Raw genomic sequence first — 25,925 nt, 5'->3', positions numbered from 1 at the left:
CTCAGGCAACTAGAGAGAATTTTTAAAAATAGGTTTAATAGGTTAAATCAGTGTTGTTTTACTGTATTTTGTAATGGACAAGTAAAAGTTATGCACTACAGCTTTAAAGCAGAAGTAAGCGGAATGTTTGTGTTAATATAAGTCTTAAATAGTTATATCTTCCGACAGCAATCACTTATATAGAGTGTTTGGTCCAAAACACGGGTCTGTCAGTCACTCTGCTCTGCTGTAAGCCGAGGAGAAAACTTTCCTTGTATCCTACAACCTCAATCCAATGAGGAGAGAGAACGGCATAAAGGGGCGGTCCTCTCTGTGCAGCCAAGGGATGCGCGTGAATGTGGCGACGTAGGGACGAGGGTGGGGACTGCTAACTCCATCTGATGACAGGAAGTTAGCCAAAACGACCGGATCGCTTACTTCTGCTTTAAGTCTAAAATGACATTGTAAGTAGTAGCCTATTGAATGTACATATTACACTAAAATTAAAAAAAAAGTCCTCACAATAGAGGAAAACTCATCATTAAACCAAGGGGACTAAAAAGCACATGAATGTGACATGATTGTAGACATGCTTTTAAGTTTGTCAGAAGTTTCAATAAGACTCCTCTCCTTTTCACAAAAAAAAAAAAATTATAATGGAAAAATGCATAGAGTAATTTTACAATTTTAAGCGATGGACTTACAGTATTAGTTTTATCACACAGTGAAACAGAACTGATGCCACTCTCTTGGCCAAGCTCATAGAATCATAGCTACCTATCCCTTTATATTTGGTGCACAGACAGGAGCAAGAAAATAGCAGCAGTTTCCCAAAATGTCTAGCAACATACAGCTACACAGATACAACAGGAAACATATGTCACAATAGCCAGAAACACATTATTAAATGACCCTTTTCACCTAAATTTATTTATTTTTTATAGAAAATGCTTCTGATTTTTATTGGCATTTTTTCTATAATACATGATATAGCCTACAAAAGACAACAAAACAGGCCTTAACTCAATTTGGTTTTGGATAATCAAAATAAACAATTTAAAATTTCATTTTGTCATCCATTTGTATTTTGGCAGAGATACTGTCCAGTGTGTTGTCACTGTAGTCCTTCTGCTTGCAGCATATCCTCTGGATGAATTTGAAGAGGGCGAAAACTGGGATAGATAAACTGGGAATTCCAGCCAGGATGAAGATGATGACGTAGATCCAGTTGGGATATGGACGTGGTTCAAGGGTAGGGAAGTCCTCCTGTAGCCAGAGTCAAGAGAAAATGTTGTGATTTTCAGTAGTGTATTAATAATTAGCTAATTAATTAATGTATAAAGAAAATATTCATTAAGATTAAATAAACCGATACATGATAATAATAGAAACGAACGACAGACTTACCGCCTCCAGGTCCCAGACCAAATAGGTGAGCGTCTTTGAGACTTGGGTGATGAAGTAAAAAATCAAGATGACGATCATTATGAGTGGGCTGATCACTCTCCATGTCACCTGCCAGAAAATATTGGGCTTGTGGCCAATCATAAACTCAATGTCCTTGTTAAACCTGCGTGGAAGCAACAAGAGGGAGATTTTCTGTCAGCTAAGCATGTACCAAAGCATCTATAAAAGATGACCTTGTATTTAACAGCAAATAAAGCAAGAGGTTGATGACACACAACTCGACATTTTGCTCTCACTGAGTAACAATTTTCCTGCTTTCATCAACACTATTATTGTAACCTTGTTTGTAGCTTTGTTTTTTTTATGAACACACTCAACACACTTTTGCTACATTACAAAAATAATCTGTACATCTTTATCTTCCATATGATGGATGTGACACATTTTCTCTGTTCCAAGGTAACAGTCGGAACACAGAACCCTGTTATTTTCTAGCCTCGTAAACCAGCCTCTCGTGGAAGTGCATTTCATTTAATTCCGAGGGAGAGTCTGGCCTCATCCCCATTCTAAGCGTTTGGACTGAAACCCTCAGAAGGCCGAGCCAATCAGCGTCGCCCGCTGTGATTGACACAGCACGTTGGCCAATCAGGGACCGACTGGTGCAAAGCCCCGTCACTACACCAACTTGCTGATTGGCTGAATGGGGTTGTCTGTCAACGCTACTACCAAAGATATTAAACCGTCTTTGCTACTACTCCCGCCCAGCTCCCGCCCACCCCAAACGCTTAGAGGGGGGATGAGGCCAGACTCTCCCGAGAAATGAAATGAAATGCATTTCCGCGAGAGGCTGGTTTACGAGGCTAGTTATTTTCTACCTTGTTACCAACTATGATAGCATGTTTCTGATGTTGTTTTCACCTTTTCAGGTTGTGTGTGTCATGTCACAAAACTTTACAGGTGGTCATTTATTGGACAAACTTACCTATCTATGCCATAAACGTAGATAACAGCAATCATTTCACAGAATCCAATGACCAGAAGGGGAATGGAGCCTGCAAAGTTGTCAAAAAGAGCTAGCCAGTAGTTTCCAGAGCGCTGAGCAAATATGAGCCCCAAAGCACAAGAAATTAAGCAAGTCAGGCCTGAAAAAAAAGACAAAAATTGTGATTACACTCAAATCTCTATAGATCAGAACTAACCTCAAGTGGAACTGTATTACTTAATTAATAGTAAAATTACCACAGAAAACTTCTTTGGGCCATGTTCGTGGCAACACTCTTAGGTCCTGCAGAGGGACCACCACTCCCTCAATGTTGCCAAACATGGTTGAGAGGCCAAGGCAGAAGAGCATGATGAAGAAGAGAACCGCCCAGAGAGGAGAAAAGGGCATCTTGGTGATGGCCTCTGTGAACACGATGAAGGCCAATCCTGTTCCCTCCACACCCTGAAGACACAAACATCACATATACTAGGGCTGACCCAAAAAAAAATCGAAGCTTCGTTCGTTGCCATGGTAATCGATCATAAAGTCTGTGATCTATTGTTTTTTTTCTCTTCCTTTTTTCCTTTTTGACACCGGTTCTCATCGGAAATTGTTACATTAAAATGAGTAGGCGACTTGGCATCCTGGAAACCTGCCTGATTTTGGAGACATGCAGTGTTTGTTTGCCATTACTTACATCATTTCCGCTACGATCGCCCCCCCACCCCCGGTCAGACGCGCATCCCCCCGGCCGTCGAAGCTTCGATTAAAATCGATTTCATGTCCGCAAAGCTTCAATTATGAAAATATGATAATCGGGTCAGCCCTAACATATACTACCAATCACTTACCCTCTGGTTAATCATCTATGTGAGACTAAAACTTGAACTGATGAATATCTATTGATTTTTACTGACCTGACTGAGGAAAGTCTGCATGTCACAGAACTGCAGTTGCAAGTCTTGGATGACATTTGGATTTGTCTGGTTGAGATGAGCCAGAACCTCTTTGTAGTTGTTCTCTGTGATGTTTCCTTCAGGATAGTTGAAGGCATTCATCAGCTTCAAGATGTTGCTGCAATAAAAGAACAACAGAGAGAGATGTAAGAGTATGGTCAAATACGTAAGTGACTCAGACTCTGTTTTTTTTTGAGAAATTGAAACTCACTCTCCCATGCAGTCATCAAATTTTGCTGTGGCCCTGAAGCCGATGATAGAGTAGATAACGGTTGCAGAGAAAACTGAGGTGCAGCCATTGATGATAGAGATGAGAACAGCATCCTGCTCGCAGTTGTTACTACAAGAAAATAGCAATCATGTGAGAACAAGTGTTCAAAACAGTGCTCATTGTGTAACTGCAGCAGAATATGTCACTCACTGAATAGAGTTGTAACTGGAGAAAGAGATGAGACCTCCAAAAGCCAGAGAGAAGGAGTAGAACACCTGAGCACCTGCATCCAACCAGGTTGATGGATTCATTAACTCATTCACCTAAAAACAATCAAAACTAAGTGTCAACCATCTTTCCTGGAATTAAATGCTGCAAATTACAATTATTAGCTGCTTCTGACCTCCTGCTGAAGGTTTCAATTCATACATATACAACTGTGGCAAGGTGAAGAGGGCCCAGCCGGGCCGGGCTCTGCAAGCTATAGCAGCTGAGACAAAAAGTGTTACAACCATCCCCGGCCTCAATAAATCTTCAATTCAGATTTCACGTCATATATTTAAAGCAGAAGTAAGCGATCCGGTCATTTTGGCTAATGCTGCGTTCCAGGCAGGCTTTTGAAACCGTAAATTACAGCTTCAAGTCACAACTTACGACTTTGTAGCGTTCCAGGCAACCCAATCGTGTTTTTCCGACCTGTTTTACTGGTGAAAGTCTCTATAACGGCCACTCGTAACTTCTGACCCGTGAACTCGTACCAGATCGAACTGGTACAACTTCACAGGTCGGAAAAACACGAGTTACGGGCTGCCTTGAACGCACCATTACAGTCCTCGTCCCTACGTCACCGCATTCACGGTGTTAAGAATTCTTCAAGTTAACTGGTTTCGTATTCATGCTTTTATTTTGAAAGTGGGCGTTTTATTTTGAAGACAGTTTATGCAGTTCCTCTTCCGGCCTCACGTTCGCCGATTGACATGTTTACAGTGGTACAGCAGTCACTGACGATGTAAGTTATGGTCATAATGATGTGAAATGAATGTGGATATGTTACTTACCCTTTCTGATAGTGATGTGTAGCTCCTGGTGTTTATTTACGCTCGTTAAAAGGGCCGTTTTCACCCGTTAGCATGATCGCGAGTTAGCATCTATAAGCTAACCAAGTTTGAATGAGTTTGTATGGCTGCTAGCCTTCATATTTGTTTTCGGTTTACATGTGTATGCTACATAATTAATAGTTAAAGCCACATTGATGAATATTAGTGCTTGACACTGAGATATGTGTTTATGTACTGTGAAGTGGCTGTTAAGCCTACTGTATTCAATTGCATATATTTAAAGCAGTACACTGTGGTAATTCAGTCTTTTATTTCTTTGTATATTTACAGAAACTGCATTGCATTGTACCAAACGAATTGCTGCACAGTTCTACAGTAAACATCATAGACTCCATTGATGTCTCGTGTGCTTTCTGACCGAAGCCCTGCAGTGGTCAGTTAGGCTAAAATCAGCAACAGAGGTCACACTCCACAACACACGGTGTCCCTTGGCTGCACACACAGCCCTGCATGCCGTTCTCTCTCCTCATTGGATAAAGGTTGTAGGATACGAGAAATGTTTTCTCCTAGGCTCGGCGCAGAGCAGAGTGACTGACAGACCCGTGTTTCGGTCCAAACACTCTATGTAAGTGATTGCTGTCGGAAGATATAACTATTTAAAGCAGATATCAGCTTCACGGCCGTTTCGGCTAATGCTGCGTTCAAGGCAGGCTTTTGAAACCGTAAGTTACAGCTTCAAGTCACAACTACGACTTGGTAGCGTTCCAGGTAACCCGTAGCTCGTGTTTTTACCATCCTGTTGTCTGTGAAAGTTCCCTATAACGGCCACTCGTAACTTCCGACCCGTGAACTCGTACCAGATCGAACTGGTATGACTTCACAGGAAGGAAAAACACAAAGTACGAGTTTCTTTGAACGCACCATGAGTTAGCAGCCCCCGCCCTTGTCAGGCATCAATTGGTCCTCGTGCTACGTCACCACATTCACGCGCATCCCTTGGCTGCACACACAGCCCTTCATGCCGTTCTCTCTCCTCATTGGATAACACTTGTATCCCACAAGGAAAATTTTCTCCTCGGGTTACAGCAGAGCAGAGTGACGGAGAGACTCGTGTTTAGGCTGAAATACTTCATGTAAGTGATTGCTGACGGAAAATAGGACTATTTAGGACTTATATTAACAAAAACATTCCACTGATATCTGCTTTAAGACTTATATTAACACAAATATATCACTTACTTCTGCTTTAACTCATTTAATTTTCAGCAAACTTGTGCATTTCAGAAGTAATTCATGTCTGCACAGTAGCCTAAATATGAAGCGGGGTCATCCCTATGTTCCCCGGGTCCCATGTTCCCCACTTTGTATGGGACCGGGGAACATAGAACCCTATTTTTTTTTTTTAAAAAAGGTCCTATATGTTCACCGCTTTTCCCCAAAAGGGTCCTATTTTCCCCGCTGTGTCCGGACCGGGGAACATAGAACCTTATTTTACAAAAAGGGTCCTATGTTCCCCACTTTTCCCCAAAAGGACCCGGGGAACATCCAATTTTTGTACCCATAACTGGAAGCGGAGTTGTGAGTGACTTGGCATATCTTTGCCTATTTTTGAGTGAGAAGTTGAGTTGTGACTTTGAGTGAGAAGTGGAATTGTCCCATTGTTTGGGTTTAGGCAATGAAGAAAGGAGTTGGTTAAGTTTAGTAAAAAGACTAGGTAGAGGTTAGACAGGCCAGATAGATAGAGAGAGTCCAGATAGAGAGAGTCCATCGACCGGCAACAGCGGGGAGTGGAGAGACTGGGGAACATATACAGATGTTACTGGTTCAAATTTGTGGACTTCACGCGTGGTCCACGCGAGACGGCACAAGACTCATGCATTTTTTTTCTTTGGCGAGACAAGAGGTTTTAATGAAAAGCCTCAATGTGCCAAAACAACCGCCAGGTGGCATCTGTGAGAACGGAGGACGACAGGCGGATGACTCAGTGATCTGTGCAGTAATCCACAGCTTAAACTCTTGGCTATTAAACTAGAACTAACTACTGTATACCCTGCCTAAATCACAGAAACTATTGTAATATGATAAAGCCTGTCTTGCTTTATGACTTGATGATTATGTATCACAAATTATGAAGGATCATCTGCGCAAGGCAAAGATGATAGCATCAACAAAACACGGCGTAACACACGCGGCTGTATGGGACAGGCTTTTATTTAATTCAGAACAAACCGCTTAGCAAAAATGGAAAATATAGTCTATAATAATTAATTGATCTGTTGTTTGGCCACTGTTTGAAAATAACCCGAATTATGAGCAAATAATCGGATCCAGAACAGCAGTCATAATCAGACTTCTTCTAAATAAACCTAAACATTAAATAACTGGGTCAGGTCGGACCATGGGGTTATTTTTTCTCTTGTTCTTCACAGGAGAAAATGAGGTGCGCTGCGCTCACGGACGCGTTGATGTTTTGTGATTTATCTGCTGCCTTGACTCTGCCCTTTATACATGTGCGTTCAGATTAACAATAAGACAAGCCATGGTTGAGTTTATTGAGTTTTAGCTGCTCAATCTCATTGTTTCAAAGAAAAGGGATTGATTTTTATAACGAAATGAAACGAAAACAATATTATATTGATACATTGTTGTAAAAAAAAATCCAAAAGAAACGAAAATGAACTAAAGAAAATAACTTTCACACACACACATTAAAACAGTGCGATTGGTTGAAAGCTGATAATTAGCCATGTGCTTATAAGCTGATTGGCCGAAACCAAGAACAAAGCCGCGTGAATGGCCAATCGCCATACGGCCGACATGTAAATCAGCTGTTTCGATGGGCGTTATATGAATAGAGATGTTAATGTGGTACTTTGCACATAGGCTACTTTCTGTAACTGGAAGAAAAACAGCCAGCTGGAAGAATGTGTTGCCTAAATCTTTTACTGTGTGGGAGATCTCCACCAACGTAGCCGGGGAGAAAGCAAGTGGGACCGTTCTGCTGCGGGGGGAGGGAGGGGGGCTGTCGGGGTGGAGGTGCTGAAATGGAGAGCTGTCCCCCACAAGGTGCTAAAGTGAGGGAGAGGAGTGGAGACGCCGGTTGATTTGAGCGATTTAAGCAAAGCAAAGCCTGGGCTTTTATTTGGTTTTATTATATGCTTGTGGTTTTTCTCTATTTTTGCCTGTTTTCACTCTGCACCTGCCCTAATGTGTGTCTCCCTTGTCTCTAGTAAATGAATATTTCCCACAATAAAATGAGTCTTTAGAACAAAGAACTGATTTTTTTCTCTAGCTTTATAGAGCTTTATAGGCTATAATAACCTTGCTTACTGCTTTTTGAATCACTTGACAAAATAAGATGCCTCGAGCAAACTTGGATATGAAAACATTTTATTGAAGAAGAAAAAACACACACACACATTGTAGCATCAAGTACTGTAGGCTACTGTAGGCTACTGTAGGCTACAGTAGGGTGAGGATAGGACCCTCAGATGATCTTCTCGGAGTTCGCAAGAACTCGTTGATCTTATCTATGCAGTCTTTCAAGTCCTTTCTGTCCATGCCTGGAAACTCCGTTCTCAGTGACTGCACTCTAGCTTTATTTAAAATATACAGCAGCTTTATATTAGGCTACAGTCACCAGCAGGCACACAAACAGCATCCCCAGGACAGGATATCGATTACGGTCACATGCCAGTCGCTCCTCCCTTCAGTTCTATAACTTTCTCAATGACACTGTCCAGATGATCGATGTACTTATTACAGACGCTGATGGTCAGCTTCTCCATCCAAAATGTCTGGATCGCTGCTTCCAACTCCTCCCTGTTAGTTGGTTTCGCCTCAGAGCGGATGTAGTGCTTCATCGAAGCCCAGACCAGCTCTATCGGGTTTAGATCTGGTGACCTAAACAGAAGAATATGATAGATTAGCACTTATTTCCTGCTATTAATTTATCCCAATTATAAATGCATCATTATTAATGCAGGTAATCACGCCAAATTTATGACTAACTTACTCTGCTGGTGTTGGCACCCAGTTGATTCCCTCTGTCTTCATACAGGCTCTGACACTGATTGCAGTGTGTTTGGGATCATTGTCTGGTGGAGGGAAAATAAAGAAAACATTAGATTTCACCAACTAAATCATCATTACATTGCCTTTATTGTAGCCTAAGAATGTTAAGGATGGTTTTAAAAAAGTGTTAAGATGATACCTTGGAAGAATCGATGTGTGCGCATCGGATACTGCTCTCTGAGGTATGGACCAGCAACTTTTCGGATGATTTCCTCTTGGTAAAAGTGTCGGTCCATAATGCCTGTGGGTGACATAACGGGCTTAATTTCAACATTTTTTATTCTTCATTTTTTTATTTTTTTTATTTTAACTCTGTTTCAGACTAAATTGTTAGGTAGGTCTATATATATTCAAACTACGTTTTTTCCCCACTCACCGTCGAAAATGAGAAGCGGGCAAGGGCCACAGCGTGAAATTCCACCCCAGACATGAAGCTTGAGGGGGTGTTTAGCTTTAGGCTTTGGCGTCCCTGCAAAGTTGCTCCTCCTCCAGCACTTCAAGGCAAAACGCTCAAGGGCCACAGTCGACTCGTCGGTGAAGAGGACATCGTCGAATTTCTCCCCAGCAGCTTTCCATTTCTCAGCCTGGAGTAGACGTGCTTCTTTGTTTTTGTCCCTCGTCATAGGAACAAATCTGCAGAATATGTAGAAATTAGGCTTAAGCGAGCAGTTCATTACTAATAAATGTAACATAATTTCAAATTTCAATGCAAGATGCAAAAGAGCCTAATGTTTTACCTTGACTTCCCATAGTTCCAGCCAAGCTGATGCAACACCTTCCGCACCGACCATAAACTGATGTTTATGTTGTGGTCACGCAAAAGAATCTCTTTCAATTTTCTTGCAGGTAACTCGTCGTTTGCTTTCAGGATGGCATCTAGTCTTTCCACCACCTGACTGATAGAGAGACATTGTTAGGGTAATAACAACAACAACAATAATAATAATAATAATAATAATAATAATAATAATAATAATAATAATGAAAAAACTATATTGGCAATACCTTGTCAGTTTACGTGGTTTACAGACTCTTTTCTCCACAGTTGCATGCAGGAAATGATGCTGAATTGTGCGCAGGGAGGCTGAGACTCCGGCCGACTTGAGATGTGCAGCGATGGCTCGTGCAGTCCAGCCTTTCCTCCGCAGAGTCTTGATGAGTTCACTCGTTTTCGCGTCGATCATAGCCATCTCTGAGTAAATCGAAGTCCAACTCAATGAAGACTAACCAAATGTAGTCCATGTAGGCTACAACAATTTATTCTTGCTGAGTGGGCGTTGATTAGGATGCCTCTCCCAAGGGGCGTGTCTGGTCTAAAATGATTTTTTTTCTTTTACTGTGGGTCTCACATTCGCCTAATGGGCGTGGCTACCCTACTGTAACTCTGCTGCCTTGTTCAATCACGTCCTCAGTTCTGTACCATATGGGCTATATGGCCCCCTGCTGATTACTCGACTCGACTCGACCTACTGATTACTTTAGCTGACCGAATTCAACTGCTTCAAGATGAAGAGCGCACGTTTCTACGGAGCATCCAAGGTCAGCAAGGCTCTCTTTCCCCGAGATGAGAACTCACCACCTGCTGCACGGGGGCGCAAAAAGGTATTTTTTCCCATTACATTTACAAGCGAGAATCAAACATTTGTCAACCTAATGGAAGAGATCAACGTTTTTAATTTTCAGTCTCTAATTTCTTTGCTATTTTTCCTTGTTACAGGTTGCAGCAAAAACCGCACAATCGTCTGCCCCGCCAGCAAAGCGTCTCATCCAAAAAAAAGCGGTAAGTGTCATAGGCCTAGACTACACTTTATACCGTGTACTGTATACTACTCTATCTCCCTTGTTTATTATACCGTAAACCATGACTCATTACTTGTTTGTTTTTCAAACCACAGGCAGAGGTTTCTCGTTTGGTGGCTCCTCGTGTTCCTGGTGATGTTGCTCTGAATATGCTCCTGGACCACAGAACGCAGCAGCTGCAGCGCGAGAAAGAGGAAAAAGGCAAGCTTCTGGCAGAAAAAGAGACCCTGCTCGCAAAAATTACCCGGATGGAGGATGAACTGGCAACCCTGAGGCAGGAAAATCAAAACCTCAGAGAGAGCGGGAACTCCGAAGGAAGAGGGCAGGCTTTCATGGAGGAGATCCGAGCTGGGATCGGAGAACTGCGAGATGCTTTCCGCGAGCAGCGAACTCGCATCCCGGTTACGCCCCTTACCCCCGTCAGGCCGATCGCACGACACACATCGACTCCTGATCTTTCCTCGTCGCAAGCCTTGATGTCTCCGCTGGTTCTATCTTCAACCTCGGACAGCATTAACATCTCTCACCAACACCCCGATGTAAGCTTGAGGCATGTCGGACCTGAAGACCATGCTCAAGTCCGTCACCAGAGCCACGGCCAGGTGGGACGTTTTGGGTGCCTACTGTTCCGGAGAGTCATTTCAGAGGACAATTACCGAGCCTGGGCCAAAACGACAAACTGGGACGGATCCCGGGGGAAACATGAACTGCCACAAAATGTGAAGAACTTTGTAGTGCAGTCACTGAGAACGGAGTTTCCAGGCATGGACAGAAAGGACTTGAAATACTGCATAGATAAGATCAACGAGTTCTTGCGAACTCCGAGAAGATCATCTGAGGGTCCTATCCTCACCCTACTGTAGCCTACAGTAGCCTACAGTACTTGATGCTACAATGTGTGTGTGTTTTTTCTTCAATAAAATGTTTTCATATCCAAGTTTGCTCGAGGCATCTTATTTTGTCAAGTGATTCAAAAAGCAGTAAGCAAGGTTATTATAGCCTATAAAGCTCTATAAAGCTAGAGAAAAAAATCAGTTCTTTGTTCTAAAGACTCATTTTATTGTGGGAAATATTCATTTACTAGAGACAAGGGAGACACACATTAGGGCAGGTGCAGAGTGAAAACAGGCAAAAATAGAGAAAAACCACAAGCATATAATAAAACCAAATAAAAGCCCAGGCTTTGCTTTGCTTAAATCGCTCAAATCAACCGGCGTTTCTTAGGACGGCCAGTCTCTCCACTCCTCTCCCTCACTTTAGCACCTTGTGGGGGACAGCTCTCCATTTCAGCACCTCCACCCCGACAGCCCCCCTCCCTCCCCCCGCAGCAGAACGGTCCCACTTGCTTTCTCCCCGGCTACGTTGGTGGAGATCTCCCACACAGTAAAAGATTTAGGCAACACATTCTTCCAGCTGGCTGTTTTTCTTCCAGTTACAGAAAGTAGCCTATGTGCAAAGTACCACATTAACATCTCTATTCATATAACGCCCATCGAAACAGCTGATTTACATGTCGGCCGTATGGCGATTGGCCATTCACGCGGCTTTGTTCTTGGTTTCGGCCAATCAGCTTATAAGCACATGGCTAATTATCAGCTTTCAACCAATCGCACTGTTTTAATGTGTGTGTGTGAAAGTTATTTTCTTTAGTTCATTTTCGTTTCTTTTGGATTTTTTTTTACAACAATGTATCAATATAATATTGTTTTCGTTTCATTTCGTTATAAAAATCAATCCCTTTTCTTTGAAACAATGAGATTGAGCAGCTAAAACTCAATAAACTCAACCATGGCTTGTCTTATTGTTAATCTGAACGCACATGTATAAAGGGCAGAGTCAAGGCAGCAGATAAATCACAAAACATCAACGCGTCCGTGAGCGCAGCGCACCTCATTTTCTCCTGTGAAGAACAAGAGAAAAAATAACCCCATGGTCCGACCTGACCCAGTTATTTAATGTTTAGGTTTATTTAGAAGAAGTCTGATTATGACTGCTGTTCTGGATCAGATTATTTGCTCATAATTCGGGTTATTTTCAAACAGTGGCCAAACAACAGATCAATTAATTATTATAGACTATATTTTCCATTTTTGCTAAGCGGTTTGTTCTGAATTAAATAAAAGCCTGTCCCATACAGCCGCGTGTGTTACGCCGTGTTTTGTTGATGCTATCATCTTTGCCTTGCGCAGATGATCCTTCATAATTAAAAATAAAAAGTCCAGGCCGGCTGCATGGCTGACGGTGTCACTTTGTATCGGCCGCGTCTTCTATCGAGGGAAAGTTATTTATCCTATGTTTTATCGCCCAGCCCCAAAGTGACACAGACCCGTTCATTCACAAGAAATCATCCAGCTGCACTCTCAAACAAGGTGCGGAGTGAGAAATCTGCGGCACTACTGCACAGTACTGTAGTTGGCTCATTTTAAAAACACATTTTGGAGATGACGAGACAGATGACCGAAAAAAGAGAGTGAGACGTGGGCTATAGTCTACTGTAGCTGCCGTCGTTACATTTTGTCATTGAAAAACAAGGCTACTATATTATTTACTGTCTGCAGCTAGTTCTCCTTTCATCCTCTTGTATTCTGTATCATGAACAGCGCCACTCCTAATTGCGGCTATCAGGCTGTCAGCATTGTCCCCAAAACGTCTGAGCAGTATTTAGTACGGTGCTGCCACCCAGAGGAAAACAGTTGTGGTGAAAAGTCACGCGATCACGCGATCCTGCAGTGCAGGACAAACCCCGCAAATTTGAACCAGTAACATCTGTAGGGACCCTTTTTCAGAAAAAGGGTCCGATGTTCCCCAGTATGTATTGCGACCGGGGAACATAGGACCCTTTTTGGGAAAACGGGGAACATACAGTAGGACCCTTTTTCAAAAAGAGGGTCCTATATTCCCCTATGGGGGAACATGGAATTGGGGAACATAGGTACGCTCCCATATGAAGCACACAGACTGCAAAAAGGTAAAATTAGCTAGCATACAACGATAACAAAATTCACTCACAGCAACTCTCACAACCTGACATTTAACTTATCATAAGTCATATGTTAAACAAATGAGACTTAAGCTTTTTGCCAGTCTCAAGCCCCTATGCTAAGCTAAGCTAACAGCTTCTGACTTTAGCCTTTTACTTTTCATATCATTTAAGGAAAACAACACATTATGAGCCTACAGTGTTTACAACAGTGCTTACATCTGGTGTGTAGAGAAACTTGATCCCCTCTAGAGAACCTTTCAGAGTCAGTCCTCTGATAAGGAAGATGGTGAGGACCACATATGGCAGAGTGGATGTGATGTACACAGCCTGAGAAACGAGAAAATAACAAAAATAATCAAAAGGTATAATATTGAATTAACTTAGACACAAAAGCAGGGATCATCCCCACATTGAATTGCTGTGATGTGACTTGCAGACCTTTCCAGTGGTCTCGATGCCCCGAATGCTGCAGACATAGAGCAGAGACCAGGCAGACAGCAGGGACAACACCATCCACCACTGCAGACCCCCAGACTCATCAATAGCTGTTGAAGTGTTCAGAGTCTCCCTGTACCAGAAGTAGTCGACGGTGCTGCTCCGAGCACACTCCTCTACCAGACCTGGACAGAACCAAATAGTGAAGAACTGGATGTCAGAAACCTACAACATTTGTATTTCACTCAGTCTGACTTCAGTCTTGATAGATGGAGGAATACCTGTCCTGTTGGCATTGAGAGGACACTGGCTCCAAGGCAGAGGGCTTTGAAAGGAATTGAAGAGATACCACATGATCCAGGCCATGATGGTGTTGTAGTACATACCCACCAAAAATGAGGCCAGCAATGAGGCAATACCTGCAACAGGGTGAAGCAAAGAGTTTTTTGGTAGTGATTTTATAGACCACTATGACAGGACTTTTCAGCAACATGTTATCTTGTGTCTCTACCACACACTGAGTAATTTTTTTGATGAAAACGGTCTCAGATGAAAGTGTTGGACATCAAAGGGACTAAGAGGAGTTTCAGAAAGCAAAGTGTTTTCACTCTACATTTCCCATGAGCCTCCGTGCACACGGTGAAATTCTTGGACTGGCACAAGATGGACGAAAGCAAAAGCATTTGCCAAGAATGTTTTCATTAATCAAGAATGAAAATCGGAGGTTCGAAGACGATCAGGTACCGTCGTAGTTCCGACCATAAACGGCGATCCAGCAGCGTTATTCCCAACCGAAACTAGGAAATGCAGAGCGAGTTGACCACTAAATAATTATATCAAAATAACTATAAAGACAAAACGATATATTTATCGAAAATGGGCCCATTAACAAGAGTGAATAATGTAGATTAATCCACATTACGTAATATGAGACTCTTTTATAATCAAAAGCAAACTCCTCGGGGTCTCTTAATACTGTACCCTCCCTAGGGCATTTGCATTTCCATTTGTCATTATTCATTTTTTTAAATGTTTTTTTTTGTTTGTTTACCCACCAACTCCTTTCAGGTAGGGACTGATTGAACTCCACACTCCCACGCTGCCTTTCCTCAGGCGCTGACCAATGGCAAACTCCAGGTGCAACAGTGGGATTCCCTCCAGAACCAGCAGGATCAGGAATGGGATCATAAATGCTCCTAGAGGTAAAACATTCATAATAAGTCAACACCACAGTGAGTGATTGACTTTATCAGTAGTGAAAGTGAGTGAATACTCAGCAGCTATGTCGTTCACAAAAGTGGTCAACACTATGTCTTGTTTAACAGCAGAGGAAAAACCTTTAAACAACCATTTTTCAACTTGATATTCAACGACTTTTCCTGGAGTCAACCCACCATTAGAAATCTCCTACTTTGTTAGTATTTCCATCACAACTGTCCATTTGTGGTTCTGAATGTAAATTATCATCACAGCTGAGCTGGGTCTGACATGCTGGTGCCCTTCCACCGGTACAGTCCACACCACTATCAATAAATGAAGTAAATCTGGCCAGAGTTCAGTATACATTTTAGCTACTTCACTTACCATTACTGGTGTGGACTACGGTACTGGTGGAACAGCACCTGCAGCCAGCACACCAGCAACCACCGCTCACTCAATCTCTCCTATTGGGAGTGGACTGGCCATGTTTTATTCGCACACAGCCGTCTCACCTACTCATGGTCTGTGGTGTGTGGACGGAGACATGTGAGCTGGGGAGAGTGCAAGGGACGTTTACCAAAGGTTCAGACCTTGGTTTTTTGCATATTTTGCAAATGTTTTACTTTCCACTTAATCTCCATTTAACATTTACACTTAAATTTAACTTTTTTGATTTAGATATAACATTTAGATGTAACATTCAACATTTTGAATTGGATTAAACATTTAACATTAGATCCAAGCATTGAAATTAATGTTTTACGTTTAAAATGATTGAATATAAAATGTGGTTTCATAAGAATTTCTGTCTCAGAATACTCACTATTAGCAATATTACTGTAACCAAGAGAGAGAGAGACATTTAGAATGTGTGCTACTGATTGATCTCTGAAAAAACAGGACTTTGTTGTACAAGTGTGGTATCATTCAAATTTACGTTTCAAGTCCTATCAGTGTCAAATTCAATAAACATTAATCGAAAACATTGTTTACTACTGAGCATGTAGTCTCCATTAGTCAGAGTAGGCTAATACTGGATATGCAATGAGGTATCATCTTCAGATGAAGAAGACATTTTCCAAGCTGAGAGAGATACATTTTTTAAAGAACAGCAATATGGTTGTCATCACCATTTGACAATCAGGGCAGAATGGCAGCACAAAAGTCATAAGGATTGCCCGGGTCCTGCAAGATTATGTAGTTATATGCGCAGAAGAACATTGCTTTAATATTCCACATGTTCATCACACCAGCCATTGAAAAAATCATCTTGAACAAATTTGGAGGGTGTCTGTAGGGATAAAGGGATAACGAATTCCATAAACTTAAAAAAAAAAAAAATCAATCATGGTTTATTATCTATTATAGGTACAATATAAGTCAAGAATAATGTCTGAACACAGGTTCTTTCATAGTTTGATGTATTCTTCTTCTTCTTCTTCTTCTTCTTCTTCTTCTTCTTCTTCTTCTTCTTCTTCTTCTTCTTCTTCTTCTTCTTCTTCTTCTTCTTATTATATTATTATTTGATGTAATATTTTATGGATAAACAACTCAATCAGAAAGTATCCAATCCCTTGCCATCTTACCTCCTCCATGACTTTGACACAGGTATGGGAACCTCCAGACGTTGCCAAGTCCCACACAGAAGCCCACACATGTGAGCAGGTACTGGGCTTTGTTGTCCCATTTGGGCCGGTCCCCAGCCTCCTCCTTCTCCATCCTCTCCAGGTCCTTGTGAGAGGGGATTCGCAAATCCAGTCCCGGGTTTGGTATCTTCAGCTTCATGGCCGCTTTTTGTAAATTTCGATGGACACAGAGTTGGAAAATGTAGCCGCGGAGTCTTCCAGTTGATAAGTAGTTGTTGCTTTGGTGCTTTCCTGAAAACTGTCAGTCTCCTCTGGTTGAAGCTGTTACTGATTCTCTGGTCCCTGTCCCCACTGAGTGTCTTGGGAAGGGGAACTTAGGTGTTTACTGTGACCTATGGCACCTAAACTGCAGTTATCTGTAGCTCATTACAGTCTGTGTTGCATTACGTAATCTCAGAAAAACCTTCATGATCATGGTGAATACATACAAGATAAGTTTGGTATTCATGATTTTGAAAATGGAAATAGTGCAATGTGCTGTTGGGTGAACAAATGAATTGTCTTTATTTACATAATAAATTAAGGAGTTAAAACAAGCTTGTTTATTATTTCAACTGCAAGATTCAATCTAGTGGCAAGCAAGCATCTGAAGCATGAAATTACTACATATATTGTCTCTTTTTGGACAAAAATGTAAGATGAAACTTTAAGGCAGTACATTTTGTCAGTAGTGTAACCTTATTTATGACTTGTGCTATTATTTTTATTTACAATCTACTATTATGTTGTTTATATGTTATTATAAATTATTACATATAATATTGATGCTATTTTATATTATTATTTAATATATATATATTGTGCAGTATGGTTTATTATTAGTTTTATTACATTTTTAAGATAATTGTTTTATTATCAGTTGTATTAATTTTAGTTCCCCCTGCTCATCTTTTGCAGGGGACAGGTAAAAGTGAAGGTCTCACATCCTTTGACTATAGTTTGCAGCTGGCATGCGATCACCATGTTGAGGTGTGTGAGAGCTATAAATTTGGAGTTCTACTGTCCGGATGTCCCGGTGCCAATTTTTGAAGGTTTTTAAACCCCCTTGTATCCTGCATTGTCCCACAGCTCTGAGAAAGCTATACCAGATCCACAAAAAAGTTCTTACAGTAGTGTTTTAGTTTTGAAGGGTTTATTCAAAATCACAGTTACAACAGGAAATATCGCATGTGCAATAAGCCTGTGAATATTCTCATTAGTCCAGGTCATAGTTATCTCAAGGAAATTTAAAACGAATGCATGCAAAAATTGCATTCGATTTAAATCCTTTCCTTGAGATATTGCATGTGCAAGCAGGCAAAAATAATTTAAAGTGCCACACAGCTCATAATATACTGCATGGTTTACTTAAATACGGTAACACATATTTCTTAAAAAATCAAGCAACAACTTAATTTTGCACCTATATCTGAACTAATCAGCTAATTATTTACATGTAAGTAGAGTATAGTGCCATAATGTACACTGGACATCAAAACTTTACAAAAAGAAAAGAAAAAGACTGATGACATGAATGTTGTCATGTTTACATTATGTCAGAGGTTCAAACAAGAATCCAGTCTTTTTTACAAAGTGTCAAAATAAAACATTTTCTCGTTGATATGCTTATAATAAACTAACAATATTAAGCGATAAACAACACCTTGAGAGAGAGAGTGCAAGAAAGTGATACCACTGGGTCAAAGATGGTGCATGGAACTAGTGTATAACTTTGTGTGATGAAAATGTGTGTTTTCAATTAGCTGCCCCATTGTGAATGAGAGGACGCTGGGTCCAAGACAGTGAATCTTAAGAGAAGTTGATGAAATACTCATGCCTGTTAGCCCAGCCTACGAGCGAACCTCCAGAGTCTCCATGCCCGTCTTTTGTTCCTCTTGTCCTCCCCTTTTTATGGGTTAATTTTCAAATATTTAGCCCTTTTCCTATTGTGTTGTTTTGCCCTAGGGTAGGGTAAAATCTTTACTGATTAGCCACACAGTTCCAAATGCCAGTGGCAAATATTTCCATTCACACATTACATTATCATTTTTATGAAAAGAGTCCCCACAATAAAAAAAACTCCTCATAAAACCAAAGTGACTAAAACGCATTAGTGACATGATTGTAGTCATGCTTTCAGTTTGTCAGAAGTTTCAGTAAGACTCACTCCTTTTCATAAAAACACAAAAACAAAATTCTTGTATAACAGAAACATACATAGACTTAAGTAGGCCTAATGTTTTAAAAATAAATAAAAATAATTACAGTGAAACAGAACTGATGCCACTCACTCTCTAGGCCAATCTCCTAAAGTCAGTAGCTACCTATCCCTTTATATTTGGGACACAGACAGGAGCAAGAAAATAGCAGCAGTTTCCCAAAATGTCTAGCAACATACAGCTACACAGATACAACAGGAAACATATATCACAATATCCAGAAACACATTATGAATTTACCCTTTTCACCAGAATTGAATTTTTACAGAAAATGCTTCTAATTTTCATTGGCATTTTTTTCTATTAGTGTATCATGCATGTACATGATATACAAAAAACAACAAAACAGGCCTTAACTCAATTTGGTTTTGGATCATCAAAAAATAAACGATTTAAAATTTCATTTTGTTATCCATTTGTATTTTGGCAGAGATACTGTCCAGTGTCTTGTCACTGTAGTCCTTCTGCTTGCAGCATTTATTTTGGATGAATTTGAAGAGGGCGAAAACTGGGATAGATAAACTGGGAATTCCAGCCACGATGAAGATGATGACATAGATCCAGCTTGGATATGGACGATGTTCAAGGGTAGGGAACTTCTCCTATAGCCAGAGTCAAGAGAAAATTTTGTGATTTTTCAGTAGTGTATTAAAGAAAATATTCATTGAGATGAAAGAAAGCCATACATAGTAATAACAGAAACAGACAACAGACTTACCGCCTCCTGGTCCCAGACCAAATAGGTGAGCGTCTTTGAGACTTGGGTGATGAAGTAGAAAATCAAGATGACGATCATTATGAGTGGGCTGATCACTCTCCATGTCACCTGCCAGAAAATATTGGGCTTGTGGCCAATCATAAACTCAATGTCCTCGTTAAACCTGCGTGGAAGCAATAAGAGGGAAATTTTATGACAGCTAAGCATGTACGAAAGCATCTATAAAAATTGACCTTGTATTTAACAGCGAATAAAGCAAGAGGTTGATGGTTGAAGACACACAACTCGACATGTTTCTCTTTTTGTCACTCTGAGTAACAATTGTTCCTGTTTTCATAAACACTATTATTTTTGCCTTGTTTGTAGCTTTGTTTTTTGTTTTTTTCAAGTTCAAGTTCAAAGTGATTATTGTCATTTGCACAGTGGAAAGGTGAGTTTCCCTGACAATGAAATTCTTACTTTGCTGTCCTCGTCATAGAAAGCCAGCAATTATAAGGAAAATACTGTAACCCTGTTATTTTCTACCTCGTTAGCAACTATGATAGCGTACTGCTGATGTTGCTTTCACCTTTTAAGGTTGTATGTGGCATCATGTCACAAAACTTTACAGGTGGTCATTTATTGGACAAACATACCTATCTATGCCATAAATGTAGATAACAGCAATCATTTCACAGGATCCAATGATCAGAAGGGGAATGGAGCCTGCAAAGTTGTCAAAAAGAGCTAGCCAGTAGTTTCCAGAGCCCTGAGCAAATATGAGCCCCAGAGCAAAAGAAATAAAGCAAGTCAGGCCTGGAAAAAAAAGACAAAAGGTGTGATTACACTCAAATCTCTATAGATCAGAACTAACCCCACATGAAAATGTATTACTTAATTAATAGTAAAATTACCACAGAAAACTTCTTTGGGCCATGTTCGTGGCAACACTCCTAGGTCCTGCAGAGGGACCACCACTCCCTCAATGCTGCCAAACATGGTTGAGAGCCCAAGGCAGAAGAGCATGATGAAGAAGAGAACCGCCCAGAGAGGAGAAAAGGGCATCTTGGTGATGGCCTCTGTGAACACGATGAAGGCCAATCCTGTTCCCTCCACACCCTGAAGACACAAACATCACATAATCACTTACCCTCTGGTTAATCATCTATGTGAGACTAAAACTTGATGAATATCTATTAATTTTTACTGACCTGACTGAGGAAAGTCTGCATGTCACAGAACCGCAGTTGCAAGTCTTGGATGACATTTGGATTTGTCTGGTTGAGATGAGCCAAAACCTCTTTGTAGTTGTTCTCTGTGATGTTTCCTTCAGGATAGTTGAAGGCATTCATCAGCTTCAAGATGTTGCTGCAATAAAAGAACAACAGAGAGAGATGTAAGAGTATGGTCAAATACGTAAGTGACTCAGACTCTGTTTTTTTTTGAGAAATTGAAACTTACTCTCCCATGCAGTCATCAAATTTTGCTGTGGCCCTGAAGCCGATGATAGAGTAGATAACGGTTGCAGAGAAAACTGAGGTGCAGCCATTGATGATAGAGATGAGAACAGCATCCTGCTCGCAGTTGTTACTACAAGAAAATAGCAATCATGTTAGAGGGGTGAACAAGTGTTCAAAACAGTGCTCATTGTGTAACTGCAGCAGATTCTGTTACTCACTGAATAGAGTTGTAACTGGAGAAAGAGATGAGACCTCCAAAAGCCAGAGAGAAGGAGTAGAACACCTGAGCACCTGCATCCAACCAGGTTGATGGATTCATTAACTCATTCACCTAAAAACAATCAAAAGATGCATTCTTAGTAAAACTGAGCTGAGATAGTCATGCTTACTTATTATATTACTTTTAATATTTGATTTATCAGTGGGATTATTGGTTGAGAGGGGGCAGAATAGTGTTTTTGGACTAAAAAAGTGTAGCGTTTTTGCACATCTTCAATTCTGATTTCACGTCATAGGCTATAATTTTAGGTCATAGCGGTTGACTCTGTTTATGTTATAAACAAACCAGTTAATTTAAACTTGTGCATTTCTGAAGTAGCCTAATTCATGTCTGCACAGTAATGAAGCTAAAGTTACCTTAGCACACAGACTGCAAACAGGTGAAATATCATCCTAAAATAACAAAATTCACTAACAGCTGCTCCAGAACTCACAACCTAACATTTACCTTTTACATTTTACCATTTACCTTATCATAAGTAATAGACAAATGAGAGCTGGGGAACTTAAAGCTTGTTTTGCCAGTCTCAAGCCCCTATGCTAAGCTAAGCTAACAGCTTGCTTCTGACTTTAGCTTTTTTGCTTTAATATATAATTTAAGGGAATGAAATAACATTGCTGCATTATGAATTATAGTGACATTTGGTGTTTACAACAGTGCTTACATCTGGTGTGAAGAGAAACTTGATCCCTTCTACAGAGCCTTTCAGAGTCAGTCCTCTGATAAGGAAGATGGTGAGGACCACATATGGCAGAGTGGATGTGACGTACACAGCCTGAGAAACGAGAAAATGACAAAATAATCAAAAGGTATAATATTGAATTAACTCAACACACAAAAGCAGGGATCATCCCCACATTGAATTGCTGTGATGTGACTTGCAGACCTTTCCAGTGGTCTCGATGCCCCGAATGCAGCAGACATAGAGCAGAGACCAGGCAGACAGCAGGGACAACACCATCCACCACTGCAGACCCCCAGACTCATCAATAGCTGTTGAAGTGTTCAGAGTCTCCCTGTACCAGAAGTAGTCGACGGTGCTGCTCCGAGCACACTCCTCTACCAGACCTAGACAGAACCAAATAGTGAAGAACTGGATGTCAGAAACCTTCAACATTTGTATTTCACTCAGTCTGACTTCAGTCTTGATAGATGGAGGAATACCTGTCCTGTTGGCATTGAGAGGACACTGGCTCCAAGGCAGAGGGCTTTGAAAGGAATTGAAGAGATACCACATGATCCAGGCCATGATGGTGTTGTAGTACATACCCACCAAAAATGAGACCAGCAATGAGGCAATACCTGCAACAGGGTGAAGCAATGAGTTTAGTGATTTTATAGACCACTATGACAGGACTAAAGCTGTGCTAGTTGCTCTGTGAGGCTGTAAATACTTTCAGCAACATGCTGATCCTAGTATCTCTACCACACACTGAGTAATTGTTTTGTATTTTTTATATTAATTTGTTTTTTGTTTACCCACCAACTCCTTTCAGGTAGGGACTGATTGAGCTCCACACTCCCACGCTGCCTTTCCTCAGACGCTGACCGATGGCAAATTCCAGGTGCAACAGTGGGATTCCCTCCAGAACCAGTAGGATCAGAAACGGGATCATAAATGCTCCTAGAGGTAAAACATTCACATCATGAGTTAACACCATGAGTTAACACCACGGTGAGTGGTTGACTTTATTCAGTAGTGAAGCTATGCCATTCACAAACGTGTTCCAATAACCTTTTTGTTGTCTTGTTTAACATCAGAGAAAAACCTCTAAACAATATTTTTTTGTCTTTAAATTCAACAACTTTTCCTGGAGTCCAGAGTTCACTAATTACTTACAATTTAGCTACTTCACTGACACTTACCATTACTGGTGTGGACTGTACTGGTGGAACAGCACCTTGTACTGCAGCCAGCACACCAGCAATCACCGCTCACTCAATCTCTCCTATTGGGAGTGGACTGGCCATGTTTTATTCACTCACAGCCGTCTCACCTACTGATCCATGGTCAGTGGTGTGGACGGAGACATGTGAGCTGGGAAGAGTGCAAGGGACGTTTACCAAAGGTTCAGACCTTGGTTATTTGCATATTTAGGGCCTGAACGGGAAAGTCCTATGCAGACCCTATCGAAATCGCTCTGTTTATTATTACTCCTGTGAACATTTAAACCCCTATTTGGCCCCTGAAAACACTCACAGCCCCCAGGTGCCTCAGGCCCCCACGGTTGCATGGGGGAGCGATCATTGCCGCTGCTTGCGGCTTTATTTTCTAAACGTTTTGCTTTACACTTGACGCCCATTTAACATTTACACTTAAATTTAACATTTTGATTTAACATTTAGATGTAACATTTAACATTTTGAATTAGATTTGACTTTTGATTCAACATTTATCATTTAGATTTATATTAAAGCATTCAGTTTAATGTTTGATGTAAAGATATTTAGGGCAATAGTATGTTGTTTTATAAGAATTCTTGTCCCAAAATATTCTCAATATATCAGCAATATAGCTGTAACCAATATTTGACATTCAGCCCCCCAAATGTACAAAGATTGTTTTAGTGTCATTTTTGACCCAGCATGTAAAACCATAGTCAAAGTAAGTTACATGCTATAAAAACTACAAAGACACACACACACACACACACACACACACACACACACACACACACACACACACACACACACACACACACACACACACACACACACACACACACACTCACACACACTACTGATTAATCGCTGAAAAAACAGGACTTCTTTGTTGTACAAGTGTGGTATCAACCATTGATTCAAATTTATAGTTAAAGTCCAATCAGTGTCAAATTCGATAAACATTTATCAAAAGCATTTTTCATTACTGAGCATGCAGTCTCCATTAGTCAGAAGCATTTAGCCATGAGAGCAGCTTTCAATGCCAAATCATTTAGCTACGAGTGACTTCAAGTGTATTATAAAGAATGCAGTGAGGGAAGAGTGTCATTGTTTTTCTCGTATGAACTGTGTGTGAGTCTCTGAGTTTTATTGTTTATTTTATATCTTGTATGGACTGATTTTACATGGCTGCTACCTTGGCCAGGTCTCTCTTGTAAAAGAGATCTCAGATCTCATTGGGATTTGCTGGTTAAATAAAATAAATTTAAAAAATGCCCAACAGGCAATAGACCTGCTTTTTTCCTGAACCAATGGGGAACAAAGATTCAAAGGAGGGGGAAGTATCTGAGAAGGAGATGGGGGTGAATATTATTCAGACTATCATGCATCATCTTCAGATTAGACAATTTCCCAAGCTGAGAGATATACTTTTTTTTTTTTTAAAGAACAGCAATATGATATGGTTGTCATCACCATTTGACAATCAGGGCAGAATGGCAGCACAAAGTCACAAGGATGATGGGACCCACAAGATATGAAGTTGCTATGCGCAGAAGAAGGTTGCTTTAATTTTCCACATGTTCATCACATCAGCCATTAAAAAAATAATCCTAAACAAATTTGGAGGGTGTCCGCAGGGATAAAGGAATAAAGAAACCCATAAACTGTAGAAAAAAAAGAAAAGAAAAAAAAGCATGGTTTATTACTATTCTATGTACAATATGAGTAAAGAATCATGTCTGAATGTTTACGTTTTGATGCACAGGTTCCTTCATTTGTGTAGCTGTTTTGATTTATTTTATGGATAAAGAACTTAATCAGAAAGTATCCAGTCCCTTGCCATCTTACCTCCTCCATGACTTTGACACAGGTATGGGAACCTCCAGACGTTGCCAAGTCCCACACAGAAGCCCACACATGTGAGCAGGTACTGGGCTTTGTTGTCCCATTTGGGCCGGTCCCCAGCCTCCTCCTTCTCCATCCTCTCCAGGTCCTTGTGAGAGGGGATCCGCAAATCCAGTCCCGGGTTTGGTATCTTCAGCTTCATGGCCACTTTTTGTAAATTTCACTGGATACAGAGTTGGAAAATGTAGCCGCGGAGTCTTACAGTTGGTAAGTAGTTGCTGCTTTGGTGCTTTCCTGCAAACTGTCAGTCTCCTCTGGTTGAAGCTGTTACTGATTCTCTGGTCACTGTCCCTGTCCTTGGGGAGGGGAACTGACTTATGACACCTACTGCAGCTATCAGGAGCTCATAAACAGTCTGTGTTACGTAATGTAATCTCAGCAAATTTAATCAGAAAAACATTCATGATCATGGTGAATGCATACAAGATGAGTTTGTTCACCCAGTGCTGCTGGGTGAACAAATGAAATGTCTTTATTTACCAAATAAATAAATGAGTGTGTGTGTCTGCTGTTTCTTTTTATTTAGCCTGGCATTTGGCTGCACTCAAAACTGTTCAAAATGTGAAGAGCTAATCGCCATGTCTGAGCCAGTGCACAATGGACGCGGTTCTGCACAGCTGGAGCAGCATGCCTGTTGTCAACACATGTTTTACAACATCAACAAGAAAAAAAGTATTGCCGATCATCCTTTCAATCACTGATCGCCGATCGGCACAAGACTATTTGGGATGACGGATAATAGACTCAAATCTAGTGGGGAAAAAAAGATT

General features: G+C 40.8%; 3 protein-coding genes across 3 annotated transcripts; 1 reads left to right on the top strand and 2 right to left on the bottom strand.

Annotated features, from left to right (window-relative positions):
* Positions 1-1,035: 1,035 nt before the first annotated feature.
* Positions 1,036-16,870, bottom strand: LOC310993670 (sodium-dependent neutral amino acid transporter B(0)AT1-like; the record flags this gene model as incomplete). The annotated part of the gene is made up of 12 exons (XM_083982096.1): positions 1,036-1,245; positions 1,387-1,549; positions 2,369-2,528; positions 2,626-2,830; positions 3,286-3,442; positions 3,536-3,664; positions 3,746-3,858; positions 13,667-13,777; positions 13,889-14,070; positions 14,167-14,304; positions 14,941-15,081; positions 16,672-16,870. 12 exons carry the CDS (start codon positions 16,868-16,870, stop codon positions 1,036-1,038), a joined length of 1,908 nt encoding a protein of 635 aa, XP_083838222.1.
* Positions 10,132-11,330, top strand: LOC310993807 (uncharacterized protein; the record flags this gene model as incomplete). The annotated part of the gene is made up of 3 exons (XM_083982286.1): positions 10,132-10,269; positions 10,385-10,447; positions 10,563-11,330. The coding sequence occupies exons 1-3, from the start codon at positions 10,174-10,176 to the stop codon at positions 11,328-11,330; spliced, it is 927 nt and encodes a 308-aa protein (XP_083838412.1). The 5' UTR covers positions 10,132-10,173.
* Positions 16,871-19,321: 2,451 nt separating the features above from the next.
* LOC310993320 (sodium-dependent neutral amino acid transporter B(0)AT1-like) lies at positions 19,322-25,297 on the bottom strand (the record flags this gene model as incomplete). Its single annotated transcript, XM_083981641.1, has 12 exons — positions 19,322-19,531; positions 19,648-19,810; positions 20,283-20,442; positions 20,541-20,745; positions 20,838-20,994; positions 21,088-21,216; positions 21,305-21,417; positions 22,031-22,141; positions 22,253-22,434; positions 22,531-22,668; positions 22,850-22,990; positions 25,099-25,297. 12 exons carry the CDS (start codon positions 25,295-25,297, stop codon positions 19,322-19,324), a joined length of 1,908 nt encoding a protein of 635 aa, XP_083837767.1.
* Positions 25,298-25,925: the final 628 nt, after the last annotated feature.

This window comes from Trachurus trachurus (assembly GCF_905171665.1).
Source record: "Trachurus trachurus genome assembly, chromosome: 11".
NCBI lineage: Eukaryota > Metazoa > Chordata > Actinopteri > Carangiformes > Carangidae > Trachurus > Trachurus trachurus.
The sequence above is the reverse complement of the archived record's forward strand: the minus strand, read 5'-3'. Positions and strand labels throughout refer to the sequence as shown.